The 27,827-nt window shown below is 40.5% G+C and overlaps 1 protein-coding gene across 4 annotated transcripts; it reads right to left on the reverse strand.

Annotated features, from left to right (window-relative positions):
* Positions 1-3,300: 3,300 nt before the first annotated feature.
* CEP57L1 (centrosomal protein 57 like 1) lies at positions 3,301-27,827 on the reverse strand. Of its 4 annotated transcripts, none has more exons than XM_042445766.1 (12): positions 27,812-27,827; positions 24,697-24,728; positions 23,472-23,601; positions 16,856-17,035; positions 15,727-15,848; positions 14,599-14,715; positions 12,944-13,021; positions 11,098-11,193; positions 7,914-7,991; positions 7,601-7,827; positions 6,015-6,159; positions 3,301-3,734 (listed from the first exon to the last, which is right to left on the reverse strand). In XM_042445766.1, the coding sequence occupies exons 2-12, from the start codon at positions 24,700-24,702 to the stop codon at positions 3,510-3,512; spliced, it is 1,404 nt and encodes a 467-aa protein (XP_042301700.1). In that variant the 5' UTR covers positions 24,703-24,728; positions 27,812-27,827; the 3' UTR covers positions 3,301-3,509. The 4 variants fall into 4 exon arrangements, with proteins under 4 accessions (XP_042301700.1, XP_042301699.1, XP_042301703.1 ...); XM_042445765.1 differs by lacking the exon at positions 27,812-27,827 and adding an exon at positions 27,725-27,759; XM_042445769.1 differs by lacking the exons at positions 23,472-23,601; positions 24,697-24,728; positions 27,812-27,827 and adding an exon at positions 27,725-27,797.

Consider the following 27,827-nt stretch of genomic DNA (forward strand, 5'->3'; position numbering starts at 1 on the left):
AACTGTAGCAGCAAATCACTTCTCTTACAGGTTTCTATAGTAAATGTAATCAAAGACCAAGGTAGCTATGGAAGTACTCATCACAGTGCTTGTGTAAGCTTGACTGTAGCCATAGGAACCCAAGTGTGTGTGTATACACACATGCACAAAGAGAGAAAGAGTGTCTACTGAAGATTTACCGTACTTCTAATAGGTGAAGCACTGATCCAATTCCATCCATAAAATGTGGCCTTCTACTAAAAAAGGAATACAACCACAGATATACCTCAGTTGACAAAATCAACACCAGAGTTAGAAATAACAGAAAGGATAAGGTTCATTTCTGTATACCAAAAAAGAGCAGTTCAACATGTTTCAGCAAATTTTTCAATAATTTATAATATGCATATATGAAATGGAATTCTGGTCAGGTAACACTTGCATTAGTAAACAAACATATTTTGAACTTTCCAGAGCGCAACGATGACTTTTTCTTACACTAGCTCACACTTTTCTTACAATTTCCAATTTGGCAGCCAAACTGTTTTGTTTTGAAAACATGCTTCTCAGGCTTATTTGCTCTCCCTGTTACTCTGTTTTGCTGTTCACACAGCTCAGTAAGAGATTCTAGAGGCAACTGCTGTTTACCTTGCCTGTTGTAGGACAGGAACACACAGCTATAGTAGGATGCTTCACTCAGAGACTTTGTTAATCTCTGTTAAACATGCCTGTACTGTTATCAAGTCTGAAGGCTGGCATAGTAAGTAAGGAAAGGCACAAGTACTTATGAGTAGGGACCTAGGGTACATCTACACTGTAGAAATAATGCAGTTTGACACCACCTTCTACAGAATTCTGGGATTTGTAGTTTTGTAAGGCACCAGCACTCTTTGACAGAGAATAAATATGTTTTAATATGTTATACTGTTTAATACTGTCTTAAGGGGGGGGAGGGATAAAGTGTTTTTAATTGTCATATTTTATATTTTACTGTTGTTAACCACCCGGATTGGTTTGCCAGAGGGCGGTATACAAATAAATATTATTATTATTAAAATATTATTCCGTCTCTCTTCTTTCTCATCCATTTACCTCTGTTATCAAATCTCCACCAACTCTTTTCACTACTAATATCCAACGGGCACGGATCCTCCTGTAGAAAGGATTTCCACCGGTGAATTACTGCTTCAATTTGTCTTTGGGATCTTCAGAAAAAAAGCCTTTTAAAAAAGCGGCGGCAGAGCCTTTGATGCGGAGCCTTGGCTCGCAGCTGCTGACACGGGCGTGGTTGCTCAGGTCCTCCCCAGCTCGGCAGTTTGTCAGCATTTCCTTCTTTTTTCTCTTTAAATACTAATTATCCGAGCCTGTGGGGGATTCCATTTTGAGCCCCTCTGCCTCCTCCTTACCAGGAGGATACTTTCAGCTGCCGGTACCTCACCCCGGCAGCTCCGTCCCCGTGACTAGCAAGGCACCCCTTGGAGATCTCCTAAAGGGTGTCCTTTTGCCCTGCCATACCACCGGAAGTCCGAGCTGTGACTTTTCATTAAAATATTATTAAAGACCTTGTGAAACTACAAATCCCAGAATTCCACAGGATGAAGCTACAGCACTTCAATTCATGTCAAGCTGCATTATTTCTACAGCGTAGATGCATCACACCTTTATTTATTTACTGTATTTATACCCCATTCTTCAGCCAGAAAGGCTCTCAGAGTGGCTTATGGATAGTTAAATTAGACATTTCCATGCCCTCAGGCTTACAATCTAAAAAAGACATGACACAAAAGGAGAAGGGAATGGCAGTGGAAAGGGGAATAAGCCCAGCAGTTTTTCTTTCCCTCCGGGGCTTGGACAATGGCAGATGGACTGGAAGAAGGGCTCTTTTTATTTTAGGCCAGGCCTGATGAAGCTGACCAGTCTTTCTCTTCCTCCAAGGCCTGGACCATGGCAGATGAACTGGACCCCAGATACGAAAACTATTTGTATCTAGCTCTGCTAGAAAGTTGCAGAACTTAAGTAAAAACATATTTAGAACATTGACCCTAATGACTGTAGATTCACATTAATTTGTATTCAAAATTCCCCCTCCACACTTCTAAATTAGTAACACATTTGATTATCACAATTTTCCCCATCCAGTTTTCCGCTATTCCCCTTTCCACAGCCACACCTGCTCCATATCCACATTCCCAAGTGTAAGTAAGCACTAACTTGAGGAGGATGAAGAGAGATGGGAAAGATTCCTCACAGTCAAGTTTTAATGAATACAACCCTCTATATGCTGTTATTTACAATTATACTTCCAGGGTGTCTCATGCAGACACTTCTTTCAAAGGGAAATGAATTTTCACATCAAAAGAAACAAAACCAAGAACAAAATCCCCAAACACTGCCCTACCCCAAAGCCCTGAACTGTAGCAGCATCTTTAAGACTAACAGGTTTATTTTAGCACGAGCTTTTGTAAATTTCAATTCACTTCTTCAGACATACTGATGAAATTAATATTAAAGCACCCATTCCTTGTCAGCTTGGAAAGAAATGACAAGCAAGGTGCCATAGGGTTCTCTCTTAAGCCCAGCATTGTTCAACATCTTTATAAATGATTTCAAGGAATAGAGGTCATGCTTACAAATTTGCAGATGGCACCAAACTGGGAATGGTACCCAATACTTCAGAGGACAGAATCAGGATTCAAGATGATCTCAGCTGATTAGAGAACTGGGCCACAACTTGAGAAAAGGAGAAAGAATTCCAACAGGGATAAATGTAAACGACTACATTTATAAATGTAAGATACTATATACAGATACTACACTTAGGCAGGAAAAATCTAATGAATAAATATATAATTAGTAAAATTCAGGTTGGCAGTAGAACTTGTAAAAAGGATCTAGCTGTCTTAGCAGATCACTCCGTGGTGTAATGTGACCACAGAAAACAATGCAGTACTTGGCTGCTTCACCAGTAATGCTCAGATGAAAGAAAGTAAAGGTAACACTGTATGTTGCTGTGCTCAGATGTAAAGATTTGAAAGCTCAAGGGGAATGAAAACAGGAACATTTAGGAGAAAAATGTTTCCCCCCATTGTTTGATTCTGTGAATTAAATGAATAATGGTTAGATAACTATATAGCCCTATTTTAGTAGTTGTGTTACATTTGTTTTTATATTGAAATGCAAGATGAAGATGTTTTTAATAAGATTATGCATACAATAGATTATAACATCATATGGAAACACTGTATTGAATATTTGTTTATAGAAGGTCAAGGTCATCCTCCCTGAAATACCACAAGGAAAAAAAGGCAATATTACTCTATATAGATTAATGGGTTCTTTAATTTTAAATGGTGTACATACATCATTAAAATAATCACAATTATGTTTTTAAAAAATCAATATGGAAACAGTGGAGTTAACTGCCCCCAAATGGAAATGCCAGACTACACTAAAGAATCAAGCAATGGTCTGATTGTCAAGCTTATGAAATAAATTCCCAATGGACCATCTTCAATGAACAGTTTTGAGAGCTATTGTTCCCATACAATATCATCTTTCTTCAACACTGACTGAAGCTTTTGAGCACATTTTAATAGCTGAAGAGAACTTGTGCTCCTGTTCGCACAACAGGTGCTGCGGACACCATGTCTTGGGGTGACAGCAGTCTCTTTAGTTCCTTTTAATTCATCAAGGTTTGGTGCAGCACTAGCTACTTTCCTCTTCAGTTTTTGAGCCCTCTGCCTCATCTTATAAACCTAAAAAACAAAACAAAACAAAAAAGTCCCATAATAACACTGAAGCAAAAACATGAATGTTTTAGCTCAAACAGGCATTATTTATCAAATCAGTTTGACTAAGGTATACATGTAGTAATTGTTCAGATATCTTTAGGTATGATACAGGAAGGCCAAGAAAACAACTCGTTGTTGTTTTTTCTACAATACTGAAACTTGCTTATGATGGTTGGGTGAAAGCATAAGGACCAAACTGGTTTAAGTCATGTTGGTTCTAGTCTACCTAGTTCAGCATTCTGTTTTCACAGCAGCCATCCAGTTGTCTGCAAGACATAAGTACAATCACACCTTCTTGGTTGTGCTCCCAGTAACTGCTGTACATAGGCATCCTACTTCTGGTACTGGAAGGAATACACACACACACACACACACACACACACACGCAGAGTGACTGATAACCCACCCCCCATTAATTTTGGGTGCCTCTTCTAAAAGCACGCGAGCTTGTGGCCAGCTATCTTGTGGTAGTTAAATCCTCTAGTTTAATTATGGTGTGTATAAAATACCTTCTCTTGCTGCCCTTTTTCTTTCACCATTCAGCTTCCACACCTTGAATCATTTTAGATAAGTTTGTCATATCTCACACAGGTATTGCAAAACTTCCTCGTAAGGGTGCTGCATCAGCATTGTGACAATTTTAGTTGCTTCTGTGTCACTTTTTCCTGTTTTATACTTCTTCTCCCCCCACCTTCAGGGGCAGTGACCAGAACTGTACACAATATTCTAAATATAATTGCCCCATAGATTTGCATGAAGGCAAAATGATACTACCACTTCTGTATTCCTTTTTTATTTATATCCAACATTTTATATCTAGCATTCACCTGTTTTAAAAAGCAGCTATTCACTTTATTGATATTTTGGCTGAGGTGCTGACAACAATCCTAGTCCTTTCTTGTTTTGGTCAGTTGCTTCCAGTTCAGATCTCATCAGTGTATCCATAATACCAGGATTTGGAGTCCTGATAGGTATCGTTTTATACTTGCTTATAATGAATTTGTTTTGCTATTTTAACACTTTCAAGCTCTTTGGAATTCTATCCCCACCCCCTTAACCATCCTAAATAATTAGGTGTCTTCAGTATGTTTGGCTATCTCACTACACACACTTAACTCCAGGTAATTCTGATAAAACAAAGAATAATTAACATTTTGAGATCTTGTCCATACAGGAGGAAGAGCTCTGAAGATTTCTCTTAGGTGACGAAGTAGTTGTGTACATGCCTGATTTTGAATTGACAAGGGATAGAAAGGATACCATAGCCAAGATTAACTTTCAGGGGGGGAAATCCACATATGTACTCACATGCACGTGTGCCTACTCATGCTACCACAATCCATCAGAAGACTGTTTACGTGCCTCCTGAACAACATGTAGTTTGGTCCTCATATTCGCAACAAAATAAAATAATCTCTGTTCAACAAACTAATTTTATATACAGGCATACCTCATTTGACAAAACCTCTGACAAACAAGCTTTATATGCCCACCCAGCTTTCCTTTACTCCTCATTCTTTGTCTAGCTAGGGTTTTTCAGCAGTATTGTCACTGGGAAGAAACACAGTGCTGTACTGCAGGAACATGTCTGTAGTAAACAATGTGATAAAACCTAAGTTAGAAAAGAATCGGATCTACTTTAACTGATCCTACTATAGCTGCGCGTGCCTATTTACAATAAGCAAAGTAAACAGCAGCTGCCTCCAGAAACCCTTGTGTGAGCAGCAGAACAGAGAGAAAAGGAGGAAACGGATAAGCCTGATTCACCAGCTGGCCCTAGCATGTTAACAAAGCATAGATCTGTAAATTTAGCTACTAAAATAAAAAAGTGGAGGCTGGAGAAAGAAAAGGTCATCCCTGGATGTATTTCTTAAGAAACCTTCAAATGATCTCTAGAAGGTTCAAATTCTTTTGTTCAAATACACACACACACACTTACTTATCTGGCCTACTTGTTTAATTTCATTGTATATTTTGTTAGTTTGAATTTAAAAATTACTAAAATATGTTGAACTGCTCTTCCCTCCTGTAATGTCCAAACCTATCCCTATTTTTTCCATGTTCTTCAGTCTTTGGTCCCTCAGAGGCCAAGAACACATTGTCAAGTGAGGGATACCTGTAATATTGTCATTGTGCTTTGATTTTGCACTTTGTACAATCAAAATACAAGTCTTTTAAATCTACAAGGAATTTTGTACCAATTGTCATTTATACATCTGCCTTATTTTCCAACTCTTTGCTTACATGTTCTTGGTGTTTTTTCAGTTTTGAAATTTGCTCTCCTTTAACCTCCATCTGCTTTACAAGACAATCCAGTTCCCGTTCTAAGTCTTCCCGAATGTCTTGATCTTGAGTTTCTTGTATCTGCTTTAACAGCTCTTGATGTTCACTGTTGAACACAAAAATGTAATCAAAATTTTAATCAGCCAATCCAATCCACTGTCTTTACTATGAGTGCTCCCATCTGCTCTTCCTTGTAGAATTCTTAACTACTCGTATATTATCATGCAATCATTTGTTAAGATGATGAGTGATGAGGCCCATGAAAGCAAGAGACAACTTAAATACTGCTAGGCAATATCACCTTTACCAGAACCTATTCTTCTTTAAGATAGTGACATTTCTTCCCCTAACACAGCATACATGGCATTTTAAAGTGATCTCTAGATAAGATGCCATTATCTACACACACACATATATATAATGTAGAGATAATCAGCATCTTTTCTAGAGATCAGTTTAACCATAATCTTTATATGGGTGCTATTGTAGCAGCCTGGTTCCAAATGACAAGTTTTCAATAAAACATTTGAAGAATAAACACAGTGAATAATATATTACTGAAAATTATTGAAACTCCAGATACTACAATGAGAAGTAGAAACACACTCAGCTTACAGTTGGGCACTATACTACATGTGTCCTACCGTTAATCACAGTAAGAAGTTAGCAATTAACAATGTGGCTTTTAAATTTTATGACTCAAATGCTTCCAGAGGTAAGAATTCATGCCATCATGACTTAGGCCATTAAGGCCAGCATGGGGGTGAAGTCGGGGCACAGCGTCCTCACGACACATGCCTCAGCTTCGCCCCCATGGTACCGTGATGTCGCACGCTGCACCACACAGCGTGCATTGTCACAGAACTCCTCTGGTGCTGCATCCATATGATGCAGCACCAAAGCAGCACTGCCAAGCTGTGGTAACATGGCTATCAAGCTGTTTGCAGAGCACAAAAAGGAGCCACTTTTTTGCAGCTTCTTTTTGTGCCCACCAAAAGCTGGATCAGGGCCATAGCATGCAGTTGCTGCAGTCCCAATCCAGCAGAAAAGGGACGGCCTGTAGAGTCCTTTGGAGACCAAAATAAGTCCTGAGAACTATTTATGTGACAAACACAACTAGAAAATGGCCAGATTACAGAGAACAGCAAGCAAGCAGCAATACAGAAAAATCAAGTCCACAAGACCTTAAAAAAGCAGTAAAACCACAAAAAGCAGTAAAATGTCCCCCTAAAGAACACAATGCTACTTCAATCTCTCCAGCTTGCCTCTGAAGTTGTAGAGTGTTTTCATGACAACTAAGAACAGCACAGCTGGGATCCAAAGAGTTAGTCGGGGCATATGTGCTTTTCATCTTTGAGCAGAATCAACATACATGACACTTTGCTCTGCTTTTTATGTTGTACTAATATCCACAGGAGAATACAATTTTTTTTAGCACCACTTGTGAAATCCTTTTTTGAACCAAATAGATGGTTCTTAGCTTCAACAGTTTGTTCTAAACATACAACTTCCCAGCTATTTATATATACCAACAAATCAATACATACAAGCTCATTTGTCCCAGCTCATCCTGCATGATCAAGAGAAGATCAGAAAGACTGTCTGTCGTCGAAGAAGAAGTGGTGCAAGATACTGATCTGGACAGAGCAGCCCTTCTTGAAGTCCTATTTTCAGTCCCTTCTGGATAAAGTGAAGTTACACATGGACTCCGGTATTTCATCATATGTAGGACACTTTGAACATTTGCAACAACAGAGTGACTTGAGCTGGCAGACTTGTAGAAAAAGTAGCATATTAGAATGTCTCTTTTAAAAAAACAGTAACTTAACAGCCATTTAAGAAGATACATAGAGACCTTACCTTCCCAGCAACAAAAGGTAGCATTCCAGTCGATTGGGGTGGCGGTGAGCCATGGGTTTTCTTCAAATCTGGATTTTTCTGAAGATTAAAACTAGATTTATTGCTGTTTTTCAAGAAACAGAGTAGAAGTCCCAAGCATGCCATTCGATCATAGCTGTCCATACTGATTTTGATATTACACTTGTCCCTCCATATTTGCTAGGGTTAGGGGCACAAGACTCCCATGAATATGGAAAAAATGCAAATAACAAAAGTGCCATGTTTTTACTTAAGAGGACACCTCTCTAGGAATCTCTAGGTCCTCCAGAGCAATTCTGTGGTCAATGTCCGACAGACAGTGACCATAGAACTGCACTGGGGGAGCTACAAATGCCTAGCAGCGTATTCTCTCTAGGAGGATCTAGGTCTTTCAGTACAGTGTTTAGTTAAAGCTGACCACAGAATTGCACTGGAGGACCTAGATATTGCTATAGAGAACATATTAATCAAGTCAGTGAATAATCAAATCCGCAAATATCAAAGCTGCAAATACGTTGGGATGAGTGTATACTGGTTGGGCAACTGTGAAGAAACATCCTTGAATTTGCTAGTAAATACTGCTATGCATATTATTTTGGATTTAAAAAAACCTTAAGAACTATCATAGTAAATGCCTTTGCTGATGCTGTTCTCAAGAGAAACATTTGTACAGTGGGCCCTCTGCATTCACTAGGATTAAGAACACAGGACCCCAGTGACAGTGGAAAAACCGCAAATAAAAACACACTACATTTTTTAACTGAGAGAACACCTCTCTAGGAATCTCTAGGACATCTAGTGCAACTCTACAGTCAATGCCTAGCAGAGGTTGACCAAAGAATTGTGCTGGAGGACCTACAAATGCCTAGAGAAGTATTCTCTCTAGAAAACTCTTGTCCTCCACGGTCATACTGGAGGATCTAGAGATTCTTAAACAGAACATATTAATCATAAATATATTAATCTGTGAATAATCAAAGCTGCAAAAGTCAAAGCTGCAAGTGTGGAGGGTCAACTGTATTTTATCCTTATTGCCACAGGGGAGGTTTTCAGAGCAATCCAAGGAATGTTCATCTGTCTTAACACTTGGGAAAATGAAGAGCCTACTAAATAAACATCATTATTTGTTAATGACAATAGTTATACACAGATACTGGGAAGAGATCTTAATTGTATTACAAGCTACCTTTACTCCATGTTTGCCAATTCTTCTCTTCAACTACAGTGGACTCTTTCACATGACGAAAAGTGATAGGAGCATAGTGGGATGCTCCTGTCACTATCACACAATTGCTTGAAGATTATCAAATGACATCACACTATGTTGTCTGATAATCATCAAGCAATTGCACAACAGTGACGAGAGCATCCCACTATGCACCCGTCACTTTTCTCTGTGTGAAAGAGTCCAATGATGTGTATCACATCTAAAGCCTTTCCTGGGATCTTCGTATTTGTTAAGAGAAGCTTTTTAGAGGATGCAGAGAAAGAGGAGGAAAGCCTTCCTGGACAAGTTGAAAAATCTTAATGAAAGGCTGATGTAGGCTTGAGATTGGGTGCAGATTTTTTTTAATCATTATCATATTTATATCCTGTCATAAATCAGAACATCTCAAGATGGAGTACAGGAAACAAAACAATGTAAGCACTGTAAAACAATTTTAAATAGTCTAAACAAAAACAGATTAAAACAACATACACAGCATGCACTACATCAAGCCTCTATCACTTCATCAGGTCATAGTTTCTAGACCCTAAAATGAGGCTTTGGTAAAAAGCCAAGTTTTAATTTGGCACCAAAATGAGGCTTGGATCTCATTTCTGTCAAAGATGACTATTTGATTTAAGTTCCCTTGACATATATGAATGTACTCGACATATTACTACTTTGGGATCCAGACCAGCACTTTTAAGAAACAACTACTTTAAAATGTTTATTCAGTGAGATTTAACTCTTTGTAATTTAAAACAAAAATAAGATGTCTAATGGAAAGTGTTGGTTCTGTCAAACTCCAAGTATGGCCTAATCTCACCACATCTGTTTCACAGTTGATGACAGCCAACAAAAATAAGTTGATTTATAATTATAAATACCGTTTCTGAAACGATGCAGCTTTTGTTATCCACAGATCAGACAATATTGCACTTAAACTGGATGAAGCAAATGGTGCTATGATAATTATACCACTACTGTATATACTCATGTATAAGTCTAACATTTTAGTAAAAAAATTGATCCAAAAAACTTGAGTCGACTTAGACACGGGTCAATATAGGTACTGTAAGTAATATACTTTAACTCTTATTTTTTAAAAAAGGAACCATCCCCTGGTGATAGGAAACATTGTAATCTGTCCTGGAATCCCCATCTCTATTCTCTCATCCATTTAGCCTTTATTTTGAGTACAGTTATGCTTGCTAGAATTTTGTAAGTTCTTTGACATTGTTTTCCTTTGCATCATCCTTTAAATCCTTTGTTACATGCCCCTAGATTTTATTTTCGATTTATCCATGTGTAATATCAAAATCCATAATTTTAGCCCTAAAACTTGCCCTCGACTTATACATGAGGTTGACTTATAGTCGAGTATATAGGGTACATTCATTCATAAATGTCACCAGTAGTTTGACATGCCCCATGAAAAGAGCTTAGAGCAAGAATAAGGCAACCTGATGTCAAACTGTCAAAATCCCTGACCATGCTCGTCTGGATTTATAGAAGGTATAACAGAGACCTTTTATGCAACATATTGCTTTTTCTTGGCTAACAGCTGATAAAAAATTGTTTTGGAAATGATGGACAAATGCCTTGTTACAGACTTCAGATGATTAATCAAGCACTGGCGAAAAATAATCAAACATATTCTAAAATGTGTTAGAAGGTAAATTTTAATATTGGTCCAGGTGTAATAATATAAGCCCTCAAACACAGTCTCTAATGGCCATAATCCTCATTGCATAAGGCTTGCAGAATTCAAGTTCATTCATTTGAAGAGTGACTACAGTAGACCAAGAAAGGATCAAACATGGCAGTAAAAAGATCTACTTTAATATCACTCCCTCGCTTTCTCTGTCCTCTTGGGAGCATTAGTGAAACCATTGCATAAAAAAACAGGAAGATATTACTTCCCCAACTTCAAGATATATTCATTAACTTTTGTTTTACCTTTACAACTTTCTTCTTCTTGCTTTTTTTCTTCATATCTTTTTGTGGTGAAAATGAAGACAGGAGAATTCTGTTCATCTCAAGTCCTGTTTGCAGCTGAAGTTAAAAGCAACAACAGCAACAACAATCAGATCCAGTGCAGGCTTCTATTTCAATCCACAGCTAAGAAAATGAACAGATTCTTAGAAAGGCCTAAATATCCTAAAGGCACCAGATCTGTTCTTGGAAGCTAAGCAGGATCATCCCTTATTAGTACTTGGATGGGAGTCTGTTGTAGGCAGAGGAAGGAACTGGGAAAACCACCCTGAGTATTCCTTGCCTAAGAAAACACAATGAAATTTAGGGGGTCGCCATAAGCTGACAGGCCACTTGAAGGCACATACACACAAGAAACAAATGCCATTAGAATTTATTATGACAGGTGTCTAATGTGATACAAGAGATCACTGGGAGAATAATAGCTTTTATACCATCTCGAATTTATAATTATTATTGTGAACAAGGATTGGTTTCAAATATCTCATCTGTTCAATGGGTTAAAAAAATGCTCTTTAGCATGTGCTAGCAAAGAACTCCTGACAGACTTCTAGATGCTTAAACTCATTAGCAACATCTGCTCAGCAAAGAATGCTTATCTTCCTCAGCGTCAATTGTAAACATTTATAATAGTGCTGACATAAGCAGTCTCCTCTGTTACATAGAACTTTTCAGGTGCAAATTGCTTTATTGGTGTTTTTATCCAGCTTCATACTTTTACAAAGCTCCATATCTATCAATTTGGAGACTTGGAAGTGGGGCTAATAAAGCTACTCCAGGCATATATCTAGCCTGGTGAAGAACATGAACAATATTCCACTATAATATATCAATCTAACATGTTAGTAAAGACAGAAATACTCCTTTGTGTATATTAGACCAAAAGCTGTCTAATGCTGGATGGAGCTTTATGGGTCAAACTCTGCAGGCCCCTAAAGAACTGGGGGGGGGAAGATACTTCTTGGACTATAACTCTCAGAATCTCACACCCCCCCCCCGAGATTCTAACAGCTTCAGTCTCAAAAAGATTACATTTCTAAGTGGTATGATGTCCAGCCTATGATGTGACAGAATTTGTGCCTTGACACCATGTGCAACACTGCAGGCACTAAAATAATACAAGTCTTTATATAGAACAATAGCTGCTGGGTCTGTCCAGCCAGTTTTATTGCTACAGAATCACTGAGACTATTTTGTCAAGCTGATGAACTTCTTCAGCTCTGATAAAATAGGTATGCATTAGCTCAATTAAGATCCACTGTGCATTTTTGTTAGCTTTGAATACCAGGAATGCCCCCTGAAACTGTGACAGGTTTTGAGACAACCACATTCACAGTTCAGAGTTAGTGCCAAATTATTTTTGGTAGTAAAAAACAACAACAGTAAATCATGACAATATGCAGAACACAGAGTCTAAGCTAGGGTTATACACATGGCTGAGTAACATACAAGTTAACTCCTCAAACATCAGTATTAGTGGGGAAGCCAGACCTCACACAACTATTCTCTCTTCTAATTCAAAATGCAGCATTTCTATTCTATGGAAGATGGTGATAATTAATTCTTACAAGATAGAAAATTTAAAAAACAAACAAACCATAAAAGTTCTGAAAGCAAAGCAAGGCAGGGAAGGGAAGTGAAAATTACATGTTTCCTTCAGACTTAGTATGAATAGCCATAAGTCCAATAAAGTACAGCTGTGTGTCATGGTACAGTTGATCTTTGGTACTGTGGCCAGGTAACACAGATCTAAAGCAGAGATGGGAACTTCCTGTTTCACCTTTGCAACCAGCTCTTCTTCCTCACTCACCTGTGCTGCTTTATCTTGTATTAGCTTGCGCTGATGTTGCTCTTCTTGAAGCTTCTGCTCTAGGCATTTGATCTTTTCCTTTGAGAAAGAAAAATAGAATAAAATACAAGAGATAAATTTAACTAAATCACGTTTAGGAGGACAAAACTGACGTTATTTTGAAGACTTGTACTGAAGCGTTCCAATATATGAACCAAGACTGAGATATATAACCAGAAAGAAAAATACTGCACTCTTCTCTTTTAACATAGGGTGCATCTACACTGTGGAAATAATGCACCATGACACCACTTTAACTGCCATAGCTCCTCCCTAGAGAATCTTAGGATTTGTAGTTTTGTGAGACATCAGCAATCTTTGGCAGAGAAGGCTACAGACCTTATAAAATTGCAGATCCCAGGATTCCATAGGATGGAGCCATAGCAATTCAAGTGGTGTCAAACTGCATTATGTCTACACTGCAGCACCCAAAGAAACACCTAAATCCTCCATTCTCCCTTCAGCCAGTCTTACAAATGCTACAGTGTATAAGAAATCCCACTCATTGGTTGTTACTGTGGCGGGATACAGACGGGCAGGGGAAGACGTCTTGGAGGTGTATTCTGCTGAATACGGAGCCTCCAGACCGCCCGCCCCGGGGGCGTGGCTCAGGTGTATGGGGCTTCCACATGGGGAGCAGTAAAGACGCCTCACCTGGGGCCGTTTCTGACCCGCAGTTTCCATACCGCCGCCTCGGAGGACGCCACAAAGAGAGAGGCAGCTTCCTCACGGGCGGCCAAAAACAGGGCTTTTTTTTCTTTTGCCGGCTGGCGGATGCGCAGCTGCGGCGCTCAGCACCGGCGGCAGAAAGCATATGTGCACATTTAAAGCACCCAAGCCCCTTTAAACTTTTCCCCCCGCCCTGGCCAAGAACAAAGGTGGTCTCCTGCCAGCTGGTGATCAGCTGGTGTTGGCATCCTTGTCCGCTTGCACGTTGCCAATGTCACCAGCATCATGGATGCCTCCTCTCCTTTGGTCCCCGCGCTCTTGCTGAATCTGCAATGCACAGCCACAGCTGTCGCTGCTGCCACCGCTGTCCCCCTGCCATCCCCCATCACCTCCCTTGTACATATGTAAATATTTAAAGTTTTAGCGTTTTTTTATTGTTAGGTGAAAATGGCACAGGAATGTGTGTAGGGGTGCACTTTAAATTCCAAACTTTCCACGATTCTAGCAGCGCATGCGTACATGCAGCTCTAGGGTTAGGGTTAGGGTTATGAGTCTTAAAATGTGCTGCAGCTGTGCTGCAGCTTCCACACCTGCATGGCAGCTGACGCTGCAATTAAAGCCTGACTGCAAACTGCGCATGTTCCAGGACCCCGACTCATTATGCGACGCAGCAGACACGGAGCTTTTAAATGGGCAACTTAAATTAGCGGCGTAGCAATTCTGGCGTACCGGTGCAGCAGCTTACAGACAGAGATGCGTAGCTGCGCACTATATAGAAAAGAAGCGGGGAAAAGCAGCACCTTTTTAATGCCGCTTCTTCCCGCTTGGGTCGTGCAGGCGGCGTGTTCATGGCAGCATTCAGGTAAGGGCCGTCTGAAGGCTATACCTTCATGACGTCATGAACACACCCCTTTTTGCCCGTCTGTATCCCGCCTGTATTTACTTACTTCTGCAGTTTTCTGAGTGCTAGTAAGTCTCCAACATTCTTTTTCCAGGATTTCAAGCTTTTCAAGTTTTGCACATAACTCCACCTGATCCTGGTCCTTTTCCTTCTGAAGCTGGATCTGAAAAATGTGCACAAGGTTGATCCACTATGGGGCTTCTATACAGAGATCTGTTCATTCATAGAAATTTGTACAAGCTCATGCTACATGTGGAACAAAAGAAGAGCCAGATACTTTTTTTGTTGTGTACATGACAGCTGCCACGGAAAACAACTTTGTATGGATGAGCCAATATAATACAGAAAGAAGTGCAGACTTACGAAGACTGAATATAGACTTCACCCAGCTGAACACTTAATGTTCCCTGAACAATGTCCATGAAGACTGAAATGCACCTAGTGACACAGACAGTAATGTATGTTTTGATATTACACACTTGTTACTCAAAACATCTTTATGCAACAACCTGTATATAACACTCTGTTGCATTTAAACATCTTGGGATCAGGATCAAAAATGCCAATTTCTTTTACTGATTTGTAGAGGCTGCTGCTAGGAAAATCATTTATGTTTACATAATCTTTTAGTCAAACACACTTAAACCCCCAAGGACTACATACAGATTACTGAGTCATTTATTGGATGTTAGAACATTTCTTTATATGTATCCTAAGAAAATAAAAAGCTTCCTACTTCAATACAACAAATAGCTTAGAAAAGGGTACTTGGAATTTCAATCTATTTATTACTTATTTAAACCAATTTTCCATCAAAATGTCTCCCATGACAGCTTAAAGATTAAACTGTATTATTAAACTCTGGTTTTAAAAAATCTAGCCAGAAAATTTGTCTGGTCATTTTCATTTATACCCTCTTTGTCTAGCAGCTCAAAAAGAAAGAGTTGAAATTTGTCATCTGTAGGATAGTGATGGCTTAAATTTAGCAAACAGATGAATTATTACTAAATCTGCAGGAACCACTAGAAAAAGGAATTCATGTTCTAACTATTTAAACAAGCAAAATTAAAGAAGAAAAATGACACCAGCAAAGTTGGACTACAGCATTTCTGATAAAGGACAATAAATTAGTGAAAGAAAGTATACAAATGTGGAAGATTAAACATGTGCATACTTGCTGCTCTAGCACCTGCTTCTTTTCCAACTGTGCACTGATCACCATTCTCCTCATGTAATCTAGCTGTTTTTCCAGCAAGGAGCAACGTGTTTGTGCTGCCCCTAACTGCATGCTCACATCTGGAAGAGAAAAAAAGAAAGGTAAAACACAAGCCTCAGTTCATCTCACTGGTTTGTTCCCTAATTCACAACATATTACATGACAATTCTGTTGAAATCAATATGGCTCCTTTATTGTTTTGACTACAGCTTGGTCCTGATCCTGATCCAGACTCAGGATGCATCTATACTATAAAGGTAATGCTATTTGACGCCACATTAAGTGCTGTAGCTCAACTCCATGGAATCCTGAGATTTGTAGTTTTACAAGGTCCCTAGCCTTCTCCACCAAGAGTACTGGTGCCTCACAAAACTACAGATCCAAGATTCGGCAGAATGGAGCCATGGCAGTTAGGGTGGTGTCAAACTACATTATTTCAGATGCACCCTCAATCTTATCCATATGTGCTACTTTTTTTGTTAATCAACACATAAAGTGCTTTGGCTGCTTTAAAACATCAGGAATTTATAAAAGTGCATTAACTACCACAAAAATGTACAAGTATTCTTAGAATCATAGAATCATAGAGTTGGAAGAGACCACAAGGACCATCCAGTCCAACCCCCTGCCATGCAGGAAATCCAAATCAAAGCATCCCCAACAGATGGCCATCCAGCCTCCGTTTGAAGACCTCCAAGGAGGGAGACTCCACTACACTCCGAGGGAGTGTGTTCCACCATTAAAAAGAAGTAACAGAATCCAAATTTGTTTTATTAAAGAAGGCAAAAGAAAATAGTACATAAGTCTAACAATAAGCCACACTTTTTGCTTATTAAAGTGCAAGTTATCACACAGTATCTCAAAAACATAACATGAAAATTTACTAGAGCAACTAGTAAAGAAGTTAAAGGCAAATTTGCAAAAAAAAACCCACCCTTCAATCATGTGATAGCCCTATTTACTACACGTCCTAATTACACATTAGAGAGAAAGCAAAAAGAGCATGGCAAAGCAACATGAACACTTATTTGAGATTAACTAGAACAGGAATGTCTGGCAAGGTGTCATCAGTGCTAATGGAAGCTACCTTTCCTCTCCTGTGTCATTTCTTCATGACTTATATCTTTCTCATTCGATTCATGTTGCAAAGTCCTTTTGTACTGGGCTGCTTCTTTCGACAGAGCATTCAGGTCATCTTCAGCCTGTGATCGTTCTAGTTCCAGGCGATGGATCTTTTCTTGAAGAGTTCTGAGGGCTGCCACTAGAGCTGATGAACAGATAATGTAATCCTTCATTTTTTTTAAAATATATTTTTAACAGTTCTGATGTTTGATATTAATAAATCAAAGCTATCTAGATTGTAATATTACATTGTTGTTGTTATTGTTGCTGTGTGCCCTTAAGTCATTTCTGACTTATGACAACTCTAAAGCGAACCTATCATGGGGTTTTCCTGGCAAAATTTGTTCGGAGGGGGCTTCCCTTTGCCTTCCTCTGAGGCTGAGAGAATTTGACTTTCACAAGATCACCCAGGGGTTTCATGGCAAAGATGAGAATTGAAACTTGGTCTTCAAAGTTATAGTTCAACACTCAACAACTCCAAGATTACATTCTCAGTCATTTTATTGCTGTATGTTTGTCAGAAGTGTTGAATTCTTTGAAAAATGCATTTCCCTTTACTTGTACAGAGATTAGAAAACCAAAAAGGTATCTGGCTCATGATGGTTTTTCACATCTTCCCTTGCTGCTTCCAGTTTAGTTATCATTGTCATTCAAACTGTAGTAGATAACTGATGGAGCATACAACTGAACATCCTGCCCTCACCACCCAAGAGGAAATATTATTGATAAAACCTGCCAATCCTATGTTCCTACAAGAAATCAGAAAGTTATTCTTCTGCCAAACTGAACCAGGCCATAAAGGGGCTCACTATAGGGAACGATGTAGCAGTAATTTCCTTGTGAGAACTTGCCATTGCTTCACCTGAGAGCCAGTCAATTCTATCCAGCAGTTGAGATTATAGAAAGAAGTGTCATAAGAAATTAATAGGCAGTGTGCAATCAAGTGTTTTTAATGTTTTATTTAATACATTACAGAAAGTTGGTTAACCACAAGGAAAAAGGGTGACTAACATGGGTAGATCTAGGCTCACTGGCATCTATTAAAGCAATTCTGGCATTTTGAGTTTCAAAGGCAGAAAAAACATCTTTGTTACTCTTTCCTCCCCTGCCTCCAATCATATTTGCTTTACTCAGACAACCACCTGAGTTTACAATAATGAAATATTCCAAGGACAAGCAAGTAAAACATTAAAGAGGTACCTCCTGCAAGGTGCAACACTCAAAAGTTACAATTCATTTTCAGGAAAATAAATAAGTGACTTCATGCTAAAACTGCTAGGAAGACTGTTGGAAATTTCCAATAGAGAAACCATTTGAATGCACTACAATTTCTTGTCTATTCCACTTCCTCATTCTCCAAGATCAGAAACATGAAACAAAGAACCAAATAGGCAGGCAATCTTTAATGCTTGTGGCTGCAACACAATGCAACAGTTAACTGAAAAACCAACAAATTCTGATAATATGGGTCTATTTTGTTTCAGAAATTCTAAGTCCTATTTAGACTTTTTAAAGTAAATCAAAATTAGGGAACATAGCCAAAATGTACATATACACCCAAAACTCATAATATAAATTCAATTGATAAATCAACAGCTTACCTTACGTGTTAATCCCAAAGCCTTCATCATATGATTTTGGTGCCTCTTTGGATTCAAAGAGCTATTTTGCTCAACTAGTATTAATTTTTGCTGTTGCCCCATGACAGCAACCAGTTGAAGATTTATGCATGCAACAGTCTCAAGAGCTAGCATGTGGTCATGCTACAAAATGTAGCTTGCAAATGCCTACAAACTATAGTTGCAAGAGTTGCATTTTGAGTCTCAAAGGCAGACCAAAGTGATAATTGAAGAAGGAATACAAATAATAATAATAATAATATGTTTTATTTATAAACCGCTATTCCAAATAGATCATAGCGGTGTACAAGAAAATTATATAACAGTACAAGAAAAATCTACAATTAAGATACACTGTGTCTTCAGGCCGGCCCCTGATGACGCTGGGCCGGCCTGCTCTCTCCCTCAACGGCCGAAAGATGACAGTCATGGAGGGAGGGCGCTCTGTCTTCAGGCCGGCCCCTGATGACGCTGGGCCGGCCTGCTCTCTCCCTCAACGGCCGAAAGATGACAGTCATGGAGGGAGGGCGCTCTGTCTTCGGCCGGCCCTGATGACGTGGGCCGGCCTGCCTCTCCCTCAACGGCCGAAAGATGACAGTCATGGAGGAGGGCGCTCGTCTTCAGGCCACCCTGATGACGCTGGGCCGGCCTGCTCTCTCCCTCAAGCCGCCGAAAGATTGACTTCATGGAGGGAGGCGCGCTCTGTCTTCAGGCCAGCCCCTGATGACGCTGGGGCCGGCCTGCTCTCTCCCTCAACGGCCGAAAGATGACAGTCATGGAGGAGGGCGCTCTGTCTTCAGGCCAGCCCTGATGACGCGTGGGCCGGCCCCCTGCTCTCTCACTCAACGGCCGAAAGATGACAGTCATGGAGGGAGGGCGCTCTGTCTTCAGGCCAGCCTGATGACGCGGGCCGGCCTGCTCTCTCCCTCAACGGCCGAAAGATGACAGTCATTGAGGGGGGCGCTCTGTCTTCAGGCCAGCCCCTGATGACGCTGGGCCGGCCTGCTCTCTCCCTCAACGGCCGAAACGGTGACGTCCTGGAGGGAAGGCGCTTGTCTTCCGGCCCGCCCCTGTGACGCTGGGCGGGGCCCCTGCTCTCTCCCTCACGGCCGAAAGATGACAGTTGGAGGGAGGGCGCTCTGTCTTCAGGCCAGCCCCTGATGACGCTGGGCCGGCCTGCTCTCCCTCAACGGCCGAAGATGACAGTCATGGGGGGAGGGACTCTGTTTCAGGCCAGCCCCTGATGACGCTGGGGCCGGCTGCCTCTCTCCCTCAACGGCCGAAGATGACAGTCATGGAGGGGGGGCATTCAGGCCAGCCCCTGATGACGCTGGGCCGGCCTGCTCTCTCCCTCAACGGCCGAAAGGAGGATCTGATTGCTACAAACTATTTTAAGTTCTTCAAAGTATGTTAAATGATCGAATTAACTCAAATTTTCTCAGAATGCATATATATATATATATATATATATATATATATATATCACACACATACACACTAGCCTTCAAGTTGCCTATCGAATTTTGGTAACCCCATGCTTTCATAGGGTTTTCTCATGCAAGGAATGCTCAGAGGTGGTTTTGCCAGTTCCTTCCTCTGAAGCACCTGGTATTCATTTGTAGTCTCCCAACCAAGCACAATGTGCCCTTCCCTTATGCAGGAGATACGCCCTGGACACCCCTACGCAAGGGAAATACCCCATATACTGGAGACCCATTGAAAACAATGGGGCTCGTGCCCGCAGCTCAGTTCATGCACCATGGGGGGAGTGTTCTATTCCCTCTTCTGGCACACGGCTTTCAGTGTAAGCTGAAAGCCTCGTATGGCATGTCCGCGTATGACGCAAGGACATTATACTAACCAGGGCTGATCCTACTTAGCTTCCTCAAACTAGCTCTGGTGTGTTTAGGGTAGCTGACAGTGTACCACTGATCATACAGCCAGGGGGGAGATACTGAAGGCACAATTTCAAACAGTTCCAATGAGGAAGAAAAATGGGAGATGTCTCAAGAAACCAGGATGAGCTAAGTTTTAAACGGAACATGTATAAGAAATGGAAAAAGGGGGAAATCACGAAAAAGGAATTCAAAGAAATAGCAGGCATGTGTAGGGGTAAAGTCAGAAAAGCTAAAGCGCAGAATGAACTCAGGCTTGCTAGAGAGGTTAAGAACAATAAAAAGGGCTTTTTTGGATATGTCTGCAGCAAAAGGAAGAAGAAGGAAATGGTAGGGCCACTGCATGAAGAAGATGGCAAAATGCTAACAAGGGACAGAGAAAAGGCAGAATTACTCAACACCATCTTCACCTCAGTCTTCTCAGAAAAGGCAAAGGGTGCTCAACCTGAAGATAATGGAGCAGAGGACAGAATAGGGTAATTTCAGCACAGAATAAGTAAAGAGATAGTAGAGGAATACCTTGTTAATCTAAATGAATTTAAGTCTCCGGGACCAGATGAACTCCATCCAAGGGTACTAAAAAAACTGGCAAATGTAATATCGGAGCCATTGGCAATCATATTTGAAAACTCCTGGAAAACAGGAGAAATCCCAGCAGACTGGCGGAGGGCAAACGTTGTCCCCATCTTCAAAAAGGGGAAAAAAGAGGATCCCAACAATTATCGTCCAGTTAGTCTGACATCAATACCAGGAAAGATTCTGGAGCAGATCATTAAACAGAGAGTCTGTGATCATCTAGAAAGCAATGCCATAATCACAAAAACTCAACATGGGTTTCAGAGAAAAACGTCATGCCAGACAAATCTAATCTCTTTTTTTGATAAAATTACCAGGTTGTTAGATGACGGGAACGCTGTGGATATAGTATATCTTGATTTCAGTAAGGCTTTTGACAAAGTTCCCCATGACATTCTTGCAAACAAGCTAGTGAAATGCAGGTTTGACAAGGCAGCTGTTACATGGATTTGTAACTGGTTGACCGGCCAAACCCAAAGGGTGCTCAACAATGGCACCTTTTCATCCTGGAGAGAAGTGACCAGTGGGGTCCCACAGGGCTCTGTCCTGGGCCCAGTGCTATTCAACATCTTTATCAATGACTTGGACGAGAGAATAGGGAACATATCAAATTTGCAGATGACACCAAATTAGGAGGAGTAGCAAATACCCCTGAGGACAGGATCAAAATTCAGAATGACCTTAATAGATTAGAAAGCTGGGCCAAAACTAACAAAATGAATTTCAACACGAAGAAATGTAAGGTACTGCACTTAGGGCGGAAAAATGAAATGCACAGATATAGGATGGGTGACATCTGGCTGAATGAGACTATGTGTGAAAGTGATCTGGGAGTCCAAGTAGACTACAGTACAAACTGAACATGAGTCAACAGTGTGATGCGGCTGCTAACAAGGCCAATGCGATTTTAGGCTGCATCAATAGAAATATAGTGTCTAGATCCAGGGAAGTAATAGTGCTACTATTCTGCTCTGGTCAGGTCCCACCTGGAATATTTTGTCCAGTTCTCGGCCCCACAATTTAAAAAGGATGTGGAGAAACTGGAGCGTGTCCAAAGGATGGGAACTAAAATGGTGAAGGGTCTGGAAACCATGCCCTATGAGGAACGACTTAGGGAGCTGGGGATGTTTAGCCTGGAGAAGAGAAGGTTAAGGGGTGATATGATAGCCCTGTTTAAATACTGTACTTGAAGGGAAGTCATATTGAGGAGGGAGCTAGCTTGTTTTCTGCTGCTCCAGAGAATAGGACCCAAGGGATATAAGCTACAGGAAAAGAGATTCCAGCTCAACATTAGGAGGAACTTCCTGACAGTAAGGGCTGTTCAACAGTGGAACACACTCCCTCGGAGAGTAGTGGAGTCTCTCTCCTTAGAGGTCTTTAAGCAGAGGCTGGATGGCCATCTGTCGGGGATGCTTTGATTTAGATTTCCTGCATGGCAGGGGGTTGGACTGGATGGCCCTTGAGGTCTCTTTCAACTCTATGATTCTATGTGTAGACATCAGATGTAAGTTTTAGATAGCTTCCAATCACACCCAAAAGAAACACCATAACATTAGACCTAATTAGGCATGTCCTATATAGTGTATTTAGTGGAAAATTTGGATGGCTAGCAGTCAGTGACAGTCCTCATAGCTTTATCGCATCTCTTCTTTTTGTTCCAGAGAGGGAATGGATCGTTGCCGCAGCGTGCGGTTGCAGCAGCAACAATCCAGGGCAGAAAGAGGCCCCTAAGTTGACTCATATGAATGAAAAGAGTCTTAGAAGCTGCCAGCATTTTGAGGAACCACACAATTCCCAGCACTAAGCTAAACAATTTAAGCATTGAACTAAGGTGCTACTACAGTAGCCTCACAGGACACTCCAGCCTATCAAATAAGCTTTGTTTCATCATGGAAGGTAACAGAGTAAGATAGCAGAACTTCAGTTCATATAACAGGCCAAGTCATAGTTAAGAAAGTTGTGAGTAGCTGACAAACCAGGAAGAGAAGCAACAGTTTCCTGCGACTAATATATTTATAAATATGTATTGCTCTTCCACCCAGAGAATGGCACCCTGAGCAGGGAGGCAATGAAAATAGACAAGCAGCTTGAAAACATGGTTCACCTATTTGCCTGGAAACTGAAACAATGGCTTTGGTTCTACACATGTTGGTATAAGCCATTTTTGTTTGTTTCAGTTTGAACTAGCTTGCCAAGCAAGGCCATCTTGGCAAGTTGTCTTATTTTAATACCTGGAATTTATATAGCTGCAGCCTAGGTACAACTGACACCTCTACTGATCTAAAACTGTACCTCAAATAAGCAGTGTACTATAAGGTTTGTAACTCAAGCCAGTAAAGTCTGTTTAGCTAACTTCCTTGGATCTCAGAGCTCAGCCTAATCCTCAAACTAATACTATATTTCACAATTACTTTATCACAAGCTGAGAAGTTCTGCTAACTAGATTTTGCCCATTTAATCACAGGTTATATTAAAGTGCTGGATGCTTTACCTTGGTTGTTTGGTGCAGGAGTGTCTGCTGGAATAGCTGTTTTCTTCTTTGGCCCAAGATCAGAGCCTATTTTGCCTGGAGGCAGAAGAAAGCTGCCTATGTAGCTGTGCTTTGACTCATTATCAAAAGACTGAAGAAAGATACAAAAAAGGAGAAAGATATACAAGGTTGTTCATAGTTCTGTATGAGCTTTAATAAACAAAATTCTCTATAGGTTAGGTGATGGGTTAGACACAATTCTATGGCAGGATGTTTCCTTTTTGTGCATGGACCTGACTCTAAAATCTATTGGCAGATATAAGACAAAACCAGCATCTTATTGAATTTTCTTGGGCTTACTCCTGAGTAACACTGCACAGGACTGAGCTGCTAATTCTGAATGTGAACACAGTGTTGTTTCCTCAATGATGTACTGTATTGAGCATGGTTGCAAAAGTATCAGGACAGTGTACTGGATTCTATGAGTGGCAATGCTCCCTGACACACTGTTGTTGATACAATTTCGTGAATGCTTATTTTGAAAACATTTATTTTGTGGCTAGATCTCTCCCTGCTGTGTGTTAATAAAATACACTTTTGTATAAAGAAAGCAAAATGTTTCATCATGAAACTGTTGCCAGTAGTGTCAATTCACCAAGTAGCTTTTGCACAATTAGAAATAGGCTTCTGATAGTGAACATACATCCTATGTGCTCACTCAGATTCTAAAACTGTATTATGTGGAAGTGCAGGAATTCTGCTTGGTTAAAATAAAGCTTGTCTGAATTTGCTAATCACAGTTAATCACATTTCCAGTATGGAGTTTTAGGCAGCACTCTAGGAAAAAACAGAATGCTGAAGTCTTTGCCGTCTTGGCACTAGAAAGCCCTGAGTTATTACATTTACCTTGCCCCACTGAAAATCCTGTTCATTAATATATGAATACCATGCTATTCAACAAGAGAGGTTTTTACTATCATTTTATGTTCTGTCTTTTAGATTGTGTAAATGGAAACACTCTCATTTCAATACAAAAGGATCACCTCTTAAGATTCCCAAAAGTTATTTTTAAATTAATCTGGTTAATACAGTTGCCAGATTAATAATAAAAACAGCATCTGCAACAAAACCATTCAAAATACCATTTCCCCCCTCTTAACTATAAAAAGGCTTAAATGCGTTTACTTATAAAGAGACTGTTTTAGAATGAAGTAGTTATTTGGGTGCAAAAGTAGGTATTACTCACCTCCATTATAGAGAATCCAGTGTTCCACTCTCCTGACAAGACAAAAAAAGCAATCTGCTGGTCCTTGATTTGGAAGGCTAAACCAGAATCATATTTCTGTAAGTGGTTAATATTTATTTTCTTCTGTTAAAGACTTTAAATAGCACATTGAGACATCCAAAAAGAGAATACTGATCTGGCTGTTTGTAAAACAAACTTGTGACTGAAAAAATCATGATACAGAACACTGCATTCCATTTTCGGCACACTCTTGCAATATTCAATACTCATCAATGAACTAATGAAAAGCTCTCACACAACTGGGTCTTGAAAAACATTACTCATTCTACCATCTTACTTGACTTTTCTTTGAAAATATTTTTTTTTTAAATAAATAAATTTGGCTTGGGAATTGGGACTAAAGAGGTGGTGTGCCTTGGATCAAACATTGAACAGAATAGAGACTGCAGCTAAGAAAGCAGAAGAAGACCAAGAATGGGAGAAGCAGCCATAGAAGAACTAGACAGATTCTAAAGGATCTGAGCACAAAATTGTCCAATTCATTGTATTCCCCTTCGCCAGGTACAGATGTAGGAGCTTGATGGTGAAGAAAGCAGATAACAAGAAAATCAACTCATTTGAGATGTGGTGCTGGAGAAGAGTGCTAAGGGTACAGTGGACAGCCAAAAACAGACAAACAAACGAACGGGTCCTTGAATAGATCAAGCCTGAAATCTCCCTGGAAGCCAAGATGATCACATTGAGGCTGGGATATTTGGATACATCATGAGAAGGCAGGAGTCATTAGGAAAAACAATAATGCTAGGAAAGATGGAGGGTAGTTGAAAGAGGAAGACCACATGCCAGATGGACTCAACAGGGAGGTCATGGTGCTGAATCTGCAACACCTAAGCACAGCAGTGGAGGGCAGGGGGTCTTGGAGATGTCACATCCACATGATGACTGTGAGTCAGGGTCAACTTGAGGGCAGTCAACAACAACAACAAATGGACCGATTCCTTATAGTTATCCAACCAATGATTCGTTTTATCTGCTGGTTTTTTTCCCCTGAGGCACTGAACATGGCTGCTTCTGCACATCCCTACACCCTTGAAGTGCTGCTGCCATCCCACATTCTGTAGAGCATCCAGTCTTTATGCACCCAATAAATAAATTTTACAGTAATAAAGATGTGTGCACAAATGTATTTGTACAGGTTCAGCATTTATCAGGAAAAAGAAAAGCCAAATCTGAAATTTCCGCAGGAAGAACCATGTATGCAACTATGGGAAACTTCTGAAAATCAGCAAAAAGGGGGAGAAAATTAAAATTAATGTGAGAAGACTGTTGGTTTTGACTGTCTAGCCATCAGGCATAGCCAAAGAACCTATGCTTTTTTCTCTTTGTAGTAACATTGCCCAACAGGTCTAAACAAATATGGTTTATACTGAAACATGAATAAAGTACATTTTGTGAGGTTCTCTGATCCCTCAGTTCATGCAACATGAGTGGAGAAGTAGAAAGAACTGCATTCTGCTGTTGCAGCACATTTCTCTATTACCTAACTACAAGACTGGAATATGCAATTAATATGTTCATCCCAATGAAAGCGTCAAGCCGGATATATCTTTGACTTTTTAAACCATGCTGTTGAACAGATAAATGTGAAAGTTGGTTAATGATATCTCTCTATCCTTTCCTCTGCTATTTTGCCCCTGCAGTCAAAGCTGACTGGAGCCACAGATGAGGAATACCAGATCCTCTTTTAAGTAGTACAGCAGTGAGATAACAGTTGTATTTCTTCTGCTGCTGATAAAACACATCTAGACCTTTTCATGCAACTCAAAATGTAACAGCAGTTAGCCCTCACCTTGGAACAAGGATGGGCAGAGGTTAGATCTTGTTCTATGGCTCCTGTATCATTTTAAACAACTCTTCTATGAATGTAGTGTGGGAGGAGGGGGCAATCCAAGGATGGAGGATATGGATTTCATTTCCCCATCCTGCATTTTTCCCAATAATCTGAGCACTCATTAACAGTTGAACAGCAAATGGAGTTCTGGCTTGGTAGAGCCCAAAATCACTTCCTTTTCAGGTCCTTTCACACTACACACTTATAGCACTGTGGTTCCACTTTAACTACTACCATGGTTCCATATTATGGAATCCTTGAGTTTCAGTTTCATGACAGAATTCCTGCCAGAGAGCTCTAGTGCCTTCCCAAATGGCAAATCCCAGGACTCCAGAGGATGAAACCTTGGTGGTTAAAGTGGAATGAAAGTGCTGTAATTGCAGAATGTGAACGGGCTCCACGAGGCACAGGAGGAACAAAGAAAGAGGCAACAGGGACACAATACCATTTTTAAAGCCACCTTAAGAGACTCCCTTCTCTGCCTTCGCAAAGCCTGACTACTCCTTCCCCAGCTATGCAGCTTAACTGCACTATACTTTTGTGGCATCATTATTCTACTTTTACTGCTGTGGTTTCTTCCTGTGGCATTCTGGGCTTTGTAGTTTAGTGAGACCTAAGAGCTCTCTGGATTAGAAGTCTAAATGCCTCTCCTTAAGCTGCAAATCCCAGGATCCCACAGGAGGCAGCCATAACAGTTAATGTGGAATAAAAGTGCTATAACAATGCAATATGATATTGCATGGGCTGCATTGTTATATACACAACATATATTGATGTTTTAATACACACATACAACAATATATATTGTTGTTATACACACACACAACAACAACATATATTGTTGTTGTTTTAAATGTATACACACACTCACAGAGCTAACAAAGGGGATGTTGTTGAGAAAGGAAACTGGGGCCTGAGTCTGAGGGAACTTTGGGGGGGAACAGAGTTAGATTCCTATAATGTTGTAACCAAAAAGAAAAGGAGCCCAACTGCATTCAGGAAACACTTCATGCAAGCCCTCTGTCCGGGGGCAGCGTGGGCCAGGAAGGCAGGGGAGGCTCTCCCACTGAACCGACCAACCTCCCTCCCAGAATCAGGCAAGCAGGGAACCCGGAGACCCAGCGTGGCTCCACTCACCGCAGCGCCCTCTCCCTCGTCCAGGGCCGTTTTCAAACAGCCCGCCTCCCCTCCCGCGCTCGCGCTCTCTCCAACTTCCGCCCTCACCTCAAGCACCGCCTCC

This window comes from Sceloporus undulatus, chromosome 1, assembly GCF_019175285.1.
Source record: "Sceloporus undulatus isolate JIND9_A2432 ecotype Alabama chromosome 1, SceUnd_v1.1, whole genome shotgun sequence".
NCBI lineage: Eukaryota > Metazoa > Chordata > Lepidosauria > Squamata > Phrynosomatidae > Sceloporus > Sceloporus undulatus.